General features: G+C 56.6%; 1 protein-coding gene across 2 annotated transcripts in view; it reads right to left on the minus strand.

The window, feature by feature from the left end:
* Positions 1–6,274: 6,274 nt before the first annotated feature.
* Positions 6,275–16,888, minus strand: part of ZFHX2 (zinc finger homeobox 2) — a 28,929-nt gene continuing 18,315 nt past the window's right edge. For both annotated transcript variants that reach the window (XM_072962849.1, XM_072962850.1), the window contains 7 exons: positions 16,310–16,550; positions 14,976–15,050; positions 14,487–14,545; positions 12,647–12,847; positions 12,121–12,247; positions 8,469–11,945; positions 6,275–8,208 (listed from right to left, as the gene is read on the minus strand). In XM_072962849.1, coding sequence (XP_072818950.1) covers positions 7,229–8,208; positions 8,469–11,945; positions 12,121–12,247; positions 12,647–12,847; positions 14,487–14,545; positions 14,976–15,050; positions 16,310–16,550 — 5,160 coding nt within the window. In that variant the 3' untranslated portion in view covers positions 6,275–7,228. The remainder of the gene's footprint in view (positions 8,209–8,468; positions 11,946–12,120; positions 12,248–12,646; positions 12,848–14,486; positions 14,546–14,975; positions 15,051–16,309; positions 16,551–16,888) is intronic.

Consider the following 16,888-nt stretch of genomic DNA (forward strand, 5'->3'; position numbering starts at 1 on the left):
GCTGGCAGTCCTGCCTGGCCCCCAGCCAGTTTCCTGCTAAAGATGGCCAGATCCTCTTGCCTGGTCTGTATATGTAACTGTGCGGGCGTGGCGGGGGAGGGACGGGCTTGTTTGCTGAGCTGGAATCTAGACCTGGAAGGGCACCTTTCTGCGGATCCTATTTGGACTCTCCACTCTAACAAGTGAGGTGTCTGCTTTTCTCCCTGGTACCCTCCTCCCCCCACCCCCACCCCTCTTTCATCTCTATCACCACCTGGGTCCGACTGCTTGGCACCCAACCAACTAGATGCCGCCACGCTTGGCAGTGCTGCACTGGCACGTGAATGGTGTCTCGGATCCTGGCACTGCGGCAGACCTAAAGCCGCCAGACATGCTCACGACCGCCACTTGGTGGCAATGAGAGAGGGGTGGCACACATAGGCCTGCCAGGCCCCAGATGAGCTCTCCTGGGGAGAAGGGCATAAGGACGCCCTCCACAGCCAGGCAGAATCCGGGCCAACCCCATTGCCACTTTCCTCCCAACCAGATACCACCTCCCTCCTACCCCCACTGCCCCCAAGAAAGGGATTTGGATGGTGCCACGCTCAGTGTTTGAGCCCAATTCCAAGGGAAGCTGGGGCACAGAGGGACAAGGGCACATCCCAAAGCCACACCCAGAGTCACTCCAGGCCGGTGTACTACACCTCTCTGGGCAGCAAGGACAGAAAAAAAATCCTAGTCGGGGGCAAAGTGAGACCCCAGAAAGAGGCCAGCCAGCTCAGTTGTCACAAAGATGGTGCCGGAAGAAACTGGAACGGCAGGGGTGGGAAGGAGGAGAGCCCCTTAGGCCTTACTGTTGGGCAGTGGGGTGGTGGGTGTCTGTGTGTCTTTCATTCTGCCCTGCGTCTTGTGATTGGCTGAGCCCTGGTGGAGGTGAACTGGTTCTTTGTCCCTTGTTAAAAGGACCATATTCAATAACAGTCCTAGAAAGATGGAGAGGTGCTGTAGGCCTCAAGAGGCAAGCAGGTGTTAAGGAGACAAAGGCACCTTGGACTTGTCCTTCTAGAAAGACCATTCAAGGAGATTTTGTATTTAGGAATTTCTCCATGGCTCCCCAGTTAGAGTTGGACAAATTTCCCTATCTTTGAAATCCACCCCTGGAAGAGAGACCATGGATCAGCAATGAGCCCTCCCTGGTAGAGAGGAAAGAACCCCAGCATCTGTGGTGACACAGACCAGCCCTACACCCCTAGACACAGTGCCACCAGCAGTCTCACTAAACCGGACCTTGGGCCTCCATGTGAAAGAACTTCTAGCAGCTGAGCTTTCCTTGCTTCCTGGGTAGCCAGAGGCTGTGGGTCAGTGACTAGAAAGATCTTTGGGTAGAAGAATTGTTGGCTCTGGGTAATGTCGGGGGAGGCTGGCCGGCACTGATGGACCTGTAGGACCTGTCCAGAGGGGAGTAAAACCATTGACCAGGTTGGGGAAATTCTGATTTCAGTATCTCTGGAAGTGGATGTAGCTTCAGAAAAAGCAAGGTGGTTTTTCCACAACGGAGGAGAAAACAGGGAGGCACTCAGCCAAGGAGGTGAGTGGACAATACTGGTAAATTTTCTCCTGTTCAAGAACAGCCACCATAAGCAGAAGACGTGGTCAGACTTCCAAATGTCAGGGTAATGAAGAAGACAGTCTGATGGGACGCTTGCCCCTGGGTGGCAGCTCTGGGTACTGGAGGGTTGGGGGTCAGTCACATGAATTCGGGACTGAGCGGTCTCAGTCAGTGGTTCTCAGACTCCAGAGAGAGCAAAATTGCTTCAGGAGTTTCGACTCAGCTGATCTGAGGTGTGATCCAGGTATGTGCATTTTAAACAAGCACTCAGGTGACCATGATGCAGGTGGACAAAATTTTGAGAAGCACTGTTTTAAGGGATGGCAGTCACCTCATAGGACAGTTAGTCTTGTCTGGATTTCCCATGCCTTTTGCATCTTTCTTCCTCCTCCCCAACCATACACGTGTCTTTCTGTGGTCATGCGTGGTACATGTGTGTTGTGGGGTATGTGGATGTGTGTTTTAGGTGCAGCAGGAGGGAAAAAGAGAGATTGTGAAGTCAAATCAGGCAAATTTAACTGTTAGAACTATGCTTCTCATTGACAGAAGACTCCCTTAGGTGACACCTTCTACCACTAGGTTCCGAACATTGGCTGCCTTGTTTCTGAAACCTCACCACTGAGAACCGCTCAGTGATGAGCATTGTCGGGAGATTGCTTTCTGCGGTTGGGTCAGATGGGTGTGGATTCTGCGGCTCAGTACGGGATACATCCTAGTTAAACTCCTCTCTGGAGGCCGGTCAGGGTCCCAGGGAGTGGAAGCAGGGGTCGGCAGAGTCCAGGGCCTAGCCTGCTGCTGACCTTCGAGAGTTGCAGACGGTGCTGCTGTTTGAGTACTTGGTGGGGCTCCCCAGGAGCGGGCGCAGCGTAGGCCAGCCCGGCTGAGAAGACACGGTGCAGGCTGGGGTATCAGGGAGGGACTGTAGACGTGGGGCGGTGCTGAGCTCCTGCTGATTACTGGTTCCAATCTTGTAGCCACTGTTAGCATAAGAGTGTGTGTGTAAGAGGCAGGACTGTGAGTCACCCGCACTATCTTTCTGGTCCACCGATAATCAACCTACTTCCCCACTAGCTTCTAGCCAGATACCTCTCCACGGCTAGGAGCTGCAAGAAACACGAGGCTCAGACTACTGAAGGGGAACAATGCCATTGACCCTTTGTCTTTCCTTTGTCTGCAAGGCTATTGGGATTTTCAGCATGAAGGAGAATGATGGGGTGGGTCCTCACTCAATTTTACATTCTTCTGGGAGTTTATGTCTTTCTCTGGGAGGCTTTCCACGGTGATCACTTACCATCTTTCCCAAACTTAACAAGCCATGGTCTAGGTCGTCTATACATGTCCTCTCTTGCTTTTGTTTCATCTGATCTTTTCACAACAAATCTACACTGTAATGCTGTAAACCCTGAGGCTGGGCCTGCAGCCTTTCCTGATGTAGCCAGAGCTTCCTCGGAAGTGGGGCATTTCCTCCTTACTCAGTCCTCTGGAAATGACATCCTGAAGGGCTTACATGTTTCTCATTAGTTGCTCCCAAATACCTGGCCCTTCCTGCAACACAGGGTCCCAGCCCGGTTTATCCCTGTGTTTCATGTAAGTTTCCCAGAGCTTCTTCCTGGTTTCTCTTCTACCTCCCTCCCCTCCTTAGCATCACACTCCAGAGGAATTTAAGGTCCTTTCCCATGGATCAATGTTCAACATTTCATCACCCTTCCTGACACTGGTTACCTTTCTGTTTATATGATTTTCCTACCTCCTGTTGTGTGAAGAAAATTACTGTGTAGGGAGTGTTTCTACTTAATGGGAGTGTAGTCGATGGGTCTGGGGCATGGCCCTGGTGCCTGTATGCCCATGGGACCGACCTTGCTGGCCCCTGTGTGTATCCCTGCTGCTGTGTCTGACGGTGTGCTTGCTTGTTTCATTGGTGCAGTTATATACACAGAGCACTATATTTCAGGTGTGAATATCTTATCTGTAGAGGGATGAATGATTAGACGAGCAAATGTGTCTCATATCAGGGTGGTGAAGATTTGGGGAAGAAGTGATCTGGTCTGTAAACCCTGAAAATGGTTAAGGGACAAATAGGAATTAGGCAGGTGGGTGCCACTGTCCTGGGAGTAATTGGCTTTCTTGGTTCCTGTGTGTGCGTCTGTATGTCCACTTCAGGGGCTAGAGGGTCAGAGGAAGAATAGGTTTCTTTTTGTGGTCCTACTGAAGACTCTGCCCTATTTGGCCACTAAGGCTTCAGATTTTCTCACATTCTTCCACGGACTTTTTGTTCTTATTTGAGAATTGGATACCTTAAGCCATTCCCACACAGGTTCTGGTTTAGAGCAAAGACAGCCAGGATCATTTCCACCTCCTCCTCCTGGTACTGACCCTAACACAAAATAGGGTAGACCAGAATTTGGATGCTTTAGGACCCACGTGTCAGAAACTCTAGACCTTTGCCCCAAGCCATGGCAGACCAACCGTATGAGCCCTTGACTCAGGCTCGCTTTTGAGCTGGGGGGAGGGGAGAGGACTCCAAGATAGATGTGGACATGCCACATGCTCGAGGTGGGTTTACTGCCCCACAGAAGCAATGCGTAATAACCTGGGTGACCTGGTGCTCACCTCTAGTGTTCCAGGTAGGGCTGCGCCAACTTGGCCTCTGTCCCCCAAAACCACCTGCTCACTGTGAGTCTCTGGAGTGGGAGTGCTGCTGCTGAGGACTTGTGGTCTGAGAAAGGGCTTGGGGAGGAACGCTTCCAGCCACTGGGAGCACGGAATGGTGTGCCCTCCAGAAGCATGTTGACTGCCTGCCTAAGTCATCGGTCAGCCAGGATCTTTTGTCCCCCAGATTACAGGGTTCCTGGGAAGGACAGCTGCTTAGGCAGCTCCTATCCACAACAGTGACTGCACATGGTGTGTCCAGGCCAGGGTATCTGGGTGTAAGATACCACATTGAAGGTCAAGAGGAGGGATTTCTGGCTCTATTAACTCTTGGTGAAAATATGCATAGTTTGAACTAAAGCCAACCTGCCCTGGCTGTAAATCCCTCAAATGCATGGCACCACGCCTCTAATCATCCCACGCTGGGTGTTTGCCAAGGTTTTCTTTAAAACGTTTCCTCTTTCCTCCTATTTCTTTTTTGTTTGTTTTGGTTTCAACTTTTATACACAAATCACATTCCCAGAAAGCAGAGTGAAAAAGCTTCTTTCCTCATACACATGCTGCTAAGAAAATAGTTTTATACACAGAATTTCAACAGGAGAGAGAAAAGGATAGGGAGGGAGGGGTGCAAGAGAGATGCTGAAGGGGTGCAGGAAGGTGGCAGCAAGGACAAGACCACGGTCGGGCAGTTTCACTCCTTGCCTGCATTCGTAACTGGCATTTTTGGCATCGTCAGACTAACTAATCCACCCCACCTCCGATTTGCTAGAGTTGGAGCTTTTTCATTTTAGAAATGAACGGGACCAGAGTGAGATTCACAGGACAAATAGGGCTGGGGACTGAATTTTCCCTCCCTCCTCTCCCCTCCCATCTTTTCTGCACATGAGCCACTGCTTCAGTCTTAACATGTTCACAGAGCAGAGACAGACCAGGAAACCTAAATCCCAGGGCGGCTGAATCTCTGTGAGTGATCTGAAGGGAGAGAGTTTAGAAGAAGACTACGCAGGAAGGGGAGAGGTTGCGGCAAGGGTGTTAGGAGAAACTGCCTGGAGGACTGAGGGATTTTTGTAGGCTCTTCTTTGCTGAAACACCTGCTTCTCCACCCAGTGCCACTTTAGTTGGGCTTAGGGGTTGCCAGAGTTACCACTTGATGCCTCCAGAAACAATTTGGTTAGAGGTGGGGATCCCTCTTGTAGGATCCCTGATTCCTCATCTGTTGGTTCCCTTGGTGATATCACTGTCAAAGCTTCACCTTGTGCTTTGGTCATCTCCTTGTCCTCCTCATCCCCTCAGCTGTCATCAGTTCTAGACCCCCACAGAGGGGCCCTGACTCATTTTGGGAGTCCTTCCCGGAGGTGGGCCAGGCTGGAGGAAGCAGGGGCAGGGGATGGGGTGGCACAGGAAGAACACAGAAGGGGAATAAGGGTGCCCACAAAGGCCAAAATGTTCAAGAAGTACCAGAAATCTGAAGGGGGCACCAGGAAGGGAATAGGAGGTTTGTGAAAGTGACTGAGACTGTGGCAGCTGCGTGAAAGGGGAGCAAACTCAAGATTCAGAAACCAAACTGCCCCATCCAGTCCACCCCTTTCCTCCTGAGACCAAGTTACAGTGATTTTTCTAACCCACAGCTGAGAAAGAGGGGATGTTACCTGCCCTGATTAAGACTCAAATCAGGGGGCGAGGACATGTCTCTCCCCAGCCTCCGGGCTCTTTTCCCCATTACCAGCTCCTGCCTCTGAGGCCAGGCCTGGCTGCACTGCTGTCAGTCTCGAGGACCACTGTACCCAGGCAAGGACTTACAGCTATTTGATCTTCCAGAGACAATGTGGTTCAGAGAGACCCTTTAAATGGGGTGGGGTGGGGAGTGACACAAACAGGAAAAACACCACTTGTTTGATGGGAGAGTTTTCAGGCTTTTTTTTTTTTTTTCATTTCTGTACTTTCCAAGTTTGTTTTTCATTAGTTCATTCCTCTGGTCTCTCATCTCTCTCTCCTGCGTGCTCGCTCTCGGTTTTTTTTTTTTTTTTTTTTTTTGGTTGTGTGTGTTTCAGTTTTTTTTTTTTTTTTTTAAAGAACTTTGGATTTGCCGTTGGTGGGCAGCGCCGGTCCCGGAGGCTGGACCCCCACATGGCAGGGCTGGGACAAGGGGCAGGCCCACGGCTGCTGAGAGTATCTCTGTGTTTAAAGCCTTTGAGAATAATTTACTGTAGTTCCCAGGGTGCAGGGTAGGGGTTGGCAGAGGGTTTCCTGGCAGCGGCTTCACCTAGAGTCCAGGCCACAGGGGTTCCCCTGTCAGGGGAGGAGAGGGTGAGGAGGGAAGGATGTGAGGAGAGTGAGCTGGGAGCACTTCTCCCCGCCAACCTCCAGTTTGGTTAGAGTTTTGTGGGCTCCCTGCCCATCTCAGGCTCCAACCTTGGGAGCCAGCTGGGTATTTGGAGTCTGTGAGCTGTATGGTGCTCTAGACAGCGCGGGAGCGGGTAGGAAGGGGGAGTGGCAGAAGTTTATTTTCCTTCCCCCTTCTTAGTCTTGGGTTTTCTTTTTCCTTTCTTCTCTCTCTCTCTTTTTTTTTTTTTTGGTGTTTTCTCATTCAGTGGAACTGCATGGGATAACATGTATTTGCAGGTTTATAGGAGTTGGAGGGATGACTGGGAATTCAGTAGGAAAGAGGTTGTAGGAAGATGAAACCCAGGGCAGTTTTTGTGTCTGGTGGGCAGGGCAGCCTGAATAAGCAATCAGGATGGCAAGATGGGTGTGTGTGCCCATGAGGAAGGGCGAGGATTTGCGTAGGATCAGTGTGTCTGTGGGGGTGGGGGAGGAGGCAGGCCTCTGCTGGAGGTGGGGTGTGTGAAGCCCACTGAGGGTGGGAATGGAAAGATTCCCACGAGGTGGGCGGAGCCAGGGGTGGGGTGAGGGATTTGAGCTCCCACCCAACACCCCTTGGGGTAAGAGGAGCCAGAGGCCTTCCCTTCCCCTGAATCTTGGTTTATCTGTTTATAAAGCTAGAAGTGTAGAGGTAGTAGTAGTTTTTGGGTTGGAGTCCGTGTGAGGTAATCTTGCTTCCTCTTTGGCAAAAGCCACAGCAGCCGTGGCGGCAGTGGTGGCATTGGTGGCGGTGACAGGTGGGCCCCCTGGGGGCGGGGCCGCCTTGCGCCTGTGGGCCGAGGAGCGCAGGTGCGAGGCCAGGGCTTCGCGCCCACTCAGCAGCACCTCACATGCCAGGCAGTGGTAGGTGCAAATGGGCACCCGCAGTGGTGGGGGCACGGAGCCCCCAGAGCCCCGCCCAAAGAAGCAGAAGGATCTCTGGTGAGCAGTGGCCAAGGCCTCCCCGTCGAATGCCATCCTGCACTGGCGGCACAGGTAGCGGTGGGTCACATCCACGGTGGAGATGCCAGTGCTGCCCGTCAGCAGCTCGTCGGCCTCCCCGGCCTCGCCCTCCCCTGGAGCGGGCAGTTCAGGCGGCTTTGGAGGTGCTGTGGCCGTGGGCTCGGGGGGCTGGGGCGGTGGCTGGAGGAGGGTGTTGGGGAGCAGTCCAATGAGGGTCTGAGGTATCACGGGGTTCATGGGAAACAGCCCCTTCTTCATGCCATAGAGCTGTTGGAAGTAGGCCCCCTGTAACTGGGGGCCAAAGACAGCTGGCGGTGTGGCCCCCCCTGCAGGGGGCAACGGGAAGGGCAAGAATTGGCCCCCTAACAGGGCTGGGACAGTGGCCTTCAATGCTTTGAGGTTCTTGAGGGCGTCAGTGGAGGAGCTGGTGGGGGCTGCAACTGGCTTTCGCTCACCAGAGACCTTGTCCCCAGAGGGTTCAGTAGGCAGGCCTGGGGCAGGGTCACTGGTGCCTGCGGTGGAGGTGTTGGTTTGGTCAGGCATAGGTCTCTGAGGTAAGGGGCAGCCGGGGCCAGCAGTCTGGACCACTGTGGTAGCAGGCAGGACTGAAGTGGCGAGGCCAAGGAGGCCTGAGGAGGCTGCAGGGCCTAGGAAGATAAAGTGTTGAATGATTAGCCACTTTGTGGTACCATCACTTTTCCTGCTATAGGCCACCTCCAGCCAGACATTCCGCATTCCCACCACCTAGGTTCCATGCTCCCACCCCTCCCTTCCCTCCCCCATGAACCAAAACAAAGGGAGGCCAGGGAGGGGACTGGAGATAGGCGGAGTCAAGAAGGAAAGTGAAAGGCTAGTCTTTAGAGGGAGATGCCCTCTGAAGTCCAACTCCTCCCAACCTCCCACTCACCTGAACTGAAAGGAGCTAAGCTGCCCAGCGGGGGCTGGGCCAGAGCTGGACCAGACAGGAGGACCGGGGCCAGGCGAGGCAGAGCTGGGGCAGTCCCAAGGGGCACAGAGGCAGGTGTGGTGGCAGGTGGAGCCTTGGGAGCTGGAGGTGCCTCGGGTGCTGGGGCCAGGTCATAGCTCTTGCTCTCACTCTTCAGCTGGGCTCGGACGGCCTCCTTGAGCTTGGCCAAGTGCTGGCGGGAAAACAGATGGCCTCGGCAGGAGACATAGAAATCATACTTGACGTCACAGTAGGGGCAGTCGGTGCGCTGGACTCCTAAGGGGCCCTCACTGCTGCCCCCAGCCCCCCCAGCTGCTGCCCCCTGCAGTTTGGCCTTCTTTTCCTTGGCACGAGCATTCTGGAACCAGACCTGGATGACTCTCTTGGGCAGCCCGATCTCCTCCCCCAGCACCTCACACTCCTGCATGGTGGGGGTGCGGTAGGCTTCGTAGCAGGCTTTCATTATCTTCAACTGCAGGCTGCTCATCTGGGTCCTGTAGCGCCGCTGCCCCATTCCGTCTGGAATTCCGGCCCCTCCTCCTGGACCCCCACTGGTCCCTCCAGCCCCAGGGGACTCTGGTTCAGCCAGGCTAGACGCTGACGAATCACTTAGATCCCCTGCAGATGGACTGCAAGCCTCACTCTCTGGAGAAGCTTTAGATGGTTCCTCTGGACCCTCATCCTCACTGGGTGGTGGGGGAGGTGGGAGAGGTAAAGGTGGCTCTGGTGTCGGGGTGGTGGCCTCTTTCCCAGGTGGTAGGAAAGGCAGGGGCCCGGCAGCAGGGGTGACTGTGGGGTAGGGGAAAGCAGGTGCTTCCCTCTTTGGGGCCTCCCTTCCAGCCCCATCATCCACCTTGCCCAGCAGGAGGTTGAACTTGGGGAAGGGTGCAGGGCTGGGTGTGATGGGGGGCTTGACTGCCGGATTGGGCACTCCCCCAGGGGTGCTTCGAAACTGGCCTTTCCTCTCCCGAGCCCTGGTGTTTTGGAACCAGACCTGCACCACTCGCTTCTTGAGTCCCACCTCCTCGGAGATGCAGTCCAGCATCTTGCGCGTGGGGTTGGAGTCCTGCATGTACCAGCGGTACAGGATCTCCAGCTGTTCGGGCAGGATGGTGGTGCGCAGGCGCTTGTCCCTGGGGGGCTCACCCTCCCCCCCACCCCCGGCTTCACTGCCCGTGGGGGACAGGCTGCCGTCCTCGTGCTTCCGTTTGAGGGGTGGCCCCGGCACTGGTGGAGTGCCTGCCACCAGGGGGTTTCGCTCCCCAAACACCAGCAGGGGAAGGTCTAGGAGGTGGGGGGCAGCGCTGGGCTGCACGGATGGCAGGAAATGGAGTCGGCGGTGACTGGTCAGGAGGTCCTGGCTGGGGAAGGACACAGCGCACTGGTCACAGTTGTGGACTGGGGAAGGCGAGGGAGGGGCCCTCCCTTCAGGCTCTTTGCCTCCTGGCTTTGTGGCCTCTGCTTGGCTCAGCTCTTCCCTGTCTGTAGGTTCCGGCAGTGGGCCCTCCGGCTTTGCTGGAGGTTCCAGGCCCTGTTCCTCCTCTGTGTCTTCCTCCTCCACCTCTTCCTCCTCTTCCCCTCTCTCTGCCTCCTCTTCCTCCTCTTCAGGAGGCTGGTCATCATAGCACTTCTTGAGGTGCCGCACCAAGTCAAAAACGCAGGAGAAGGTGGCATGGCAGCGCCTGCAGCCAGAGGCTCCCCCAGGGCCCCCTCCGCTTGGCATGGGCCCACCCTCACTGGCGTTTTTGCGAGCTTTCTGGCGGGCATTCTGGAACCACACTACCACCACACGGCTAGCCAGGCCCAGGAGACTTGCGAGCCGCTCCACCTCTCCATCCTTGGGGTAGGCACTGGTCTCAAAGAAAGACTGCAGGGCTTGGGTCTGGAACTCAGTGAACTTGGTTCTGGAGAAGCGGCGGCCTGCAGGCACTAGGGGAGGAAGATTCCCTCTGGAGCTTTCTTCCTCCTCTGGGGGCCAGCGTCCTCCTGCCCGGCTTCGCTCCTCAGGGGGACGGGTCCCCCCAGCCTCAGGCTCTGGGACCAGGAAGTGTGGGCCCAGCTGGGGAGCAGGTGAGTCCAGAGACCCATCAGGGGGTTTGGGGGACTCATCGGGGGGTGGGTAGAGGCTATCATAGCTCTTTCGAAACTGAGCAGCGTAACGGCTCAGGGCCTCGAAGGGCAGAAAGCGGCGGTGCACGTGCTCCTCGTGCGTCTTGAGGATGAGCATATTGGAGAAGAGTTTCCCACAGGCCCCGCAGGCCAGCTTGTCCCCACCCCCCAGGGCCTCTGGTGGGGGTGGGGTTGGGGGAGGGGGCACAGCCTGCTTCCCTTCATTGTACTGGATTACCAGCTCAAACCCGAAATTTTCCAGAAGGGCTTTGGCTGCGGTGCGGGCTGCCTCATTGGGCATGGGGTGAGGGGGTGAGGTGGGTGCTGCCTCACTCCCTTCTTCGGTCATAGGGGGCCGCTCCCACTCTCGTTCAGCCAGCTCGGCCTTAGGGGGCGGGGGTGGGGGTGGAGGGGCGGCAGCCGGCAGGGACAGCAGGGGCGCAGGCCCAGCCAGTGCCAGCTTGGGCCCTACCTTGAGGTCATGGAGGTAGAAGGGCAGGAGCAGCTGCTGCTGCTGGAGCTTCAGCAGTGACTCGGGCACCAGAGGGAAGGGGGGCAGGACCGGTGGGGTGAAGAGGGGGGCTGGGAATCGGTGCAGGTCCAAGGGAGGTGGAGGAGGGGATATGAAGGGTAATCCAGACATGAAGCCCCCAGGATCAGGGCCCTTCTTCTCAGTGCCCACCTCCCCCTCAGTCTCGCCTTCCTTGGGCTCTTCCGGGCCACGCTCTGGCCCCTCAGCCTTGGTGTCAGTCTTGGCTCCCCTCGAGCGAGTCTGGTGCAGGACGGAGCGCATGTGGATCTCCAGGGTGGAGCTCTGGTTGTAGGAGACCCGGCAGACTGTGCACTTAAAGGGCTTGTCTGTGGCCCCAGCGGTGGTGGGCGCGGTGCTGGCTTCTCCCCGGGCAGGGCTGGAGGGGTCAATGGCAGCCTTCTTCATTTTGTGCAGGTGGGAGACCGAGTTATAATGGACCAGGAGGATGTTCTTCTGCGTGAAGGACTCCTTACACACAGTGCACTTATAGGGCCGGGCAGGGTCAAGAAACTTGTCCAGGGCAAAGTTGGTGGTCTTCCGATAGGTCAGAGGGTGGCGAGAGTCAGCTGGAGCTGGCTCTGCTGGGCGGGGCTCCCCGCCAGCCCCCTCTTCCTCCTCAGCCATGGTGGGTAGAGGAGCCACTTCGTCAGCTTGGGCCTCAGTCCGAGGGGCCGGAGATGGGGCTGGAGAAGGGGGCTGGTCAGGGCTTCCCATGGGCTTGTCGGGGCCCTCAGCTGAGGGCAGGGGAGGCTCAGGAAGAGGATCGGGACTGGCTTCCGGGGTCAGGTGAGGGCCTTCTAGGGGAGAGAGAAGGGGGCGCAATGAGAGGGTAACCTTTTCTAAGTCCGACCCCACCCACTCGATATCTAGGGCAATTCATCCTTGCCTCCATTGTCTTCAGACCTTCTTGGTCTGAGGAGCCCAGGTGCCCTTTTCCTGCCACCTTGGGAGGTCGGCCATCCCCTTCCTTACCTACTGCTTGGTTTCTGCTGGGCATGGGCTCTGGCCCAGGAGCAGGAGGCTCGGGGCCATCACCCTGAGGGCTGAGAGTGGGCCCGGGCAGCACTTTGGTTGTCAAGGTCATCTCTACAGTTGTGGCCTGCAATGGAAGAAATCCTAGTGCCTTCCCCTCTGCCTGAGGCCACTCCAACCCCCTGCTCTGTGTCTGTGCCAAGCCCCCTTCCGGGGCTCCCGTCCCCTCTTTGGACAAACCTCCCACCTAATTCCTGCTTTCGCCACAGAGGAGAAGGCCTTGGCTGCCACCTCTGTATGGCAGCCACGCCTGCAGTGGAACAGCTCTTCTCGGGGCCCAGTAGCGCTTCCTCAGAGGCTGCTAGACAAGTTCAGCTCTGAGGTTCCCTCCAGCCCGAAACTCCCCCTTCAGATCAGTGCAGAGCCACTGCCCTCCCCACCCCCTCCCCACAACACACAGCTGCCTAGACAGACACCATCATCTCTGCCTCCCCTCGGCCCGGGTCGGCCCCCAGCCTGTACTCACCACAAGCAGCAGCTTCTCAACACACTCGGGCACCACGTTGTGCAGGTGGCTGAGGTGGAAGTGGAGGGCTGGCCGGCCCACCAGCTGCTCCTGGCACAGCGGGCAGCGGTACTTGGGCTGCACTGCATGCTGGGAGAGGGCGTGAGCCCTCACCTGGTCGGACTCGGGGCTCAGGAAACTGCAGTACGGACAGCAGAACACCTGCGGGCACATGGGCAGTGCAGGAGGTGTCAGGGAAGGGTGGGACCCCTCCATCGCTCAGCGCTTGGGTTCCGGGACACACTCCCCACGTAGGAGGGGCGAGCCCCCGTCCTGAGAGCAGGCTCCTCCCTCGCTTCCCTCAGACTGGGACAAAGGCCGCGGCTGGGCTGCCACCTTGCCTTCCTTCTTTGTCCTGTCCTCTTCCTCCAGCCTGGCTACTCTCTTCCCTGCCTCTGCTGCCCTACTCGGTTCTCTAGCCCACAGGATGGCCCTCCCCCGATTAAATTTTCTTACCTGCCCCAACCCTGCCCATATCTTCTCCATGAAACAGCTCCCCTTCCCTCCGGCGCTTCCTGGACCCAGAGGCTCCCCAGTCCCTGCCCACTCTGCCTCTCCAGAGTCCCTGAACGGAGCGCCTCATGAAGTGGGCCCTCCCTACCTGTCCTCCCAGAAGCCGGCTCATTCTCCCTCAGAGGCTCAGCAGCTCCCACTTACTTTTCCTTCTTTTTTTTTCCTTCCCGTTTTAATGTAAACAAACACCACAGCTCCCCCAGTGGCCCAGGAAAATCCTGGCCTGGCTCTGTTGGCGCATTCCCGCCCACACCTCCAGAGGGTGGAGCTGGGAAGCTTGGGGGGGGGGCTGTGCTTCCGCCTCAGTCACCTGACTGCCTGACCTCCAGCCTGCACTTCTGTCTCCCATGCTCACGTCCTCTCCCGTCGCCTGTGCCACTGGTCCAGGCCCGAGTGTCAGGGAGGAGATGGCCATAAAGGAAAGGGATCCAGACACTCAATGCACCGAGCCCTAAGAGCGGATGCCTGGCATAGGTCTGTTGGACGGAATAGGAGTTAGGAAGAAGGGCAGCTGAGGACAGAAGCCATTGCTGCAGCAGCTGGCAGTAATGCAGCAACCCTGCTTATTGCAAGAACAACACACCCTGCAGACCAGTTAGGAGAGCAGTGAGGCGCAGGGTGGCATCTCAAGGCCAGAGGCAGGGAATCCCCTCAGAATCAGCACTTTCAGGCCACAGAGCTACACGCCTCTTGGGCCATCCCTGGGTCAGGCAGAGGCCCGAGTCCTGAAGACACTGAGACCTTTTGGCAGAGCTAGCTGTCAGGGTGGACCATCTGGGTCAGTTCCTTTCCCCTCAGAAAGAAGGTGCCAGGACAGTTCCACCCTGGGTCGGGGCTCTCTGTAGGAGACGAAATTCCACATCTCATCTTTCTGCTCCCAACAGGAAGGAATAAAGAGCCGGGCAGCAGCTAGTGTTTTGTTTTTGCCTTTCTCTTTTCATTTCTTTTCTTTCCTCCCTCCCTCCCCCTACTTCTAATCTTTCTTCCCCTCCATACAGTTTCTCTCTCCACCTCTCCGTCAAACTTTCACCTTCCTGTCACCTCCCTCTGTGCTCCCCTCAACAGGGCCAGCTCTGCTGGTGCTCACATCTGTAACTAGGCCTAGGTGCCATTTCTGAAATGTGTTTGGAGTGACAGAAGTCACAGGTGTGACAAAACTAGGTCTACCTTTGGTCTGAAATCTCTTTAAAGCTTTACTAATTACAAATGCAGCCTTTAGAAGGTGAGCAGATCTCAGTAAAGTCAGATCCCCTCCCCAGCAGGTCGTCCCAGCTACCCCAGTTCTGACCGTGGTCTGGCTGGCACTGTCTCCAGGAGGGCCGGTCTTGTTCTCTGCTTCTTCAGAAGCTGGAGATAAAGGGAGAGATTTAAAAACTCTTAACAGCCCTCCCTCTTCCTTTCACAGACCCCTGGCCCTTAAGATGACCTGATTTGTGGTAGAGTGCCTCCAAGGTAGGGGGTGGGCTCAGGAGAAAGGGCAGGAAAGTAGGGGATTGTTCTCAGTACAGGGAGAGGAGGCTCAGCAGGGCTGACCCCAGGTGAGCAGGACGGACAGGTCTGGGTCTTCATAGAGGCCAGAAGCACCCAGCTTTCTGTGGCTCTGCCCCCCTTCCCTGATGAACCTCTTCTTTTGATCACTTTAGCTCCTTCTGCACAGGAGACCTTGCTGGACATCTGGATCCCCACAAGGTCCTGTGAACATCTCAAAATGTATGAGGATTGCGGGGGTGGGGAGGGGTAAGGGATGGAAGAAAAACGGACCAGAAAAGCAACTCACCCAACTGTTCGGTCTTATTCTGGGCATCTTTCTCAGGGGTGGGTGGCTCAGCTGACGGGGTGATGGGAGCCTTCCCTGTGGAGGATGAGAAGAAAGTCAGGTTAAAAGGATGAAGTGTCAGGGAAAGGAGGACAGCAGGGTAGAGGAAGTAGCCAGGCAGGAAGGAAAAAAATGCAGAGATGAATCCACAGGCAGGAGAGGACAAAAAGCCGCCAAAAAGAAATCACAGTGTGAGAACCGAGAGGGCCCAAGAAATCATCTCTGTGAGTCTAGCCCCCGTCATTGAAAGATGACAGGTCCAGCAGTAGGCGACAGAAACTGGACAAGACCAAACTCAGCTTCCTGTCTTGACTAATCCTGGAAGCAGGGAGCCCAGAAATGTCGAGTGAGGGGCACCGAAGAGGGAACGTGGGGTTGAGTGGGGGCAGCTGCGGCGAGCAGGAGGCGGTGGGTCTCGCTAGGAGAGGAGATTACCACTCAAGCAAGAATTGACAGATGTGTAGGAATTTATTTTCGGTGGCGGCCTAATTAAAGTGTTAAAGTTCCTTAACTCCATTCAGCCCTGCGCCAGGATCGTTAGCTATTGATCTGGGCCCCTCCGGCACTTAACTCCAGCCAGCGTATTGGCAATTCAATTAGCACCAGTCAATGCTGCCTGCTCCGGGTTCCTGCTGCCCAGGCCCTCACCCTCGCCCACTGCCGGCCTCTGTCAAGCCCAGATGCCTGTGCCCACCTGACAGCCCCTTTCTAGGCTCTTCTGCACCCTCTCGATCAGTGGTGCCTGGCAGGCTGTTCCAGGTCTCTGCTGGTCCAACCTCAGCTGCCTAAGGGGTCCCTAAGCCCAGCCTTCAGGCTGAAGACCTCCTAGGAGACAGGAAGAGGCTGGGGAGCTCATCAAGGGCTTCCCGTCCTGCTGCCTGCGGGCCATGCCCACAGCTCTCATCTCCTTCTGGCAGGTTTTGGCCCAGCACGAAGTGGTTTCTATTTTTCTGGGTTCTCTCCCTTCTCTCTCCTTCCTGACTGTCTCCTGCCCCCGCCCCTGACCCCCAGCACTGCCAGCACAGCGGTCACTACGCATCACTACTCAGAATCACCTCCCTTCCTGTTCGCGATTTCTCCACCTGGCAAAATCCCTGCTCTTCTCTGGCCCCTCCCTCCAACAGCCTCTTGTTCCCTCTTCACTCAGCTGCCCCGATGGCCCTGGAATCGGTTTGAGCTTCCCTTCCACTTGCTCTGGATGGTGCACAGACCCATTTCTCCATCTGGGGCCGCTTTCTCCTCCGCCCCCAGCTCCCACCCTGGCTCCCCTCCCTCTCCAGTCCCCTCTTCCTCACCGGGAGTCTGGAGCTGCCCATGGCTGAAGCTCAGGATGCCCTGAAGAGCCGAGAGCCCCTCGTCGGCCGTGAGGCCGCTCTGCAGCAGCTGCAGACGCCGCTGGGCCTGGGCGTCGCGGTGGGCCGGTGCGTGCAGGTGCTGCAGCACCGCCAGGCGGGAAGGTGTCTCCCAGGCACACAGCAGGCAGCGGAACAGCCCCAGCTCCGCCCCCGCCGCTGCCCCCTCCATCTCCAACAGAAACTGGAAGCAGGGAAAGAGGCTGCTCAGGTCCAGAAGGGATAGCCACCCTCAGATCTCAGGGGACTCCTTTGCCTCCCCCAGGGGAGCCTGACAGCCAGCATCCCTTCCTCCCTCTTGAGCCCTCCTTTTCCTTCCTCTGGCCACCTGAGGGTTACTGCCTTTTCTCCCCATCTCCTCTTCCTCCTACCAGTCCTGGACTCCCTCCGGGTACGTGAATGGAATCTGGGTCCATCCTCTTGAACTTCTGGTGACAAGATGGACCGAGCAGACACAGAACCCTCCCCCTAGCCCCAAACACCAGAAAAGCTGAATAAAGTACTGGAGTCACTTGTTCGCAG

The sequence above is a fragment of the Vicugna pacos genome, chromosome 6 (genome assembly GCF_048564905.1).
Source record: "Vicugna pacos chromosome 6, VicPac4, whole genome shotgun sequence".
Taxonomy (NCBI): domain Eukaryota; kingdom Metazoa; phylum Chordata; class Mammalia; order Artiodactyla; family Camelidae; genus Vicugna; species Vicugna pacos.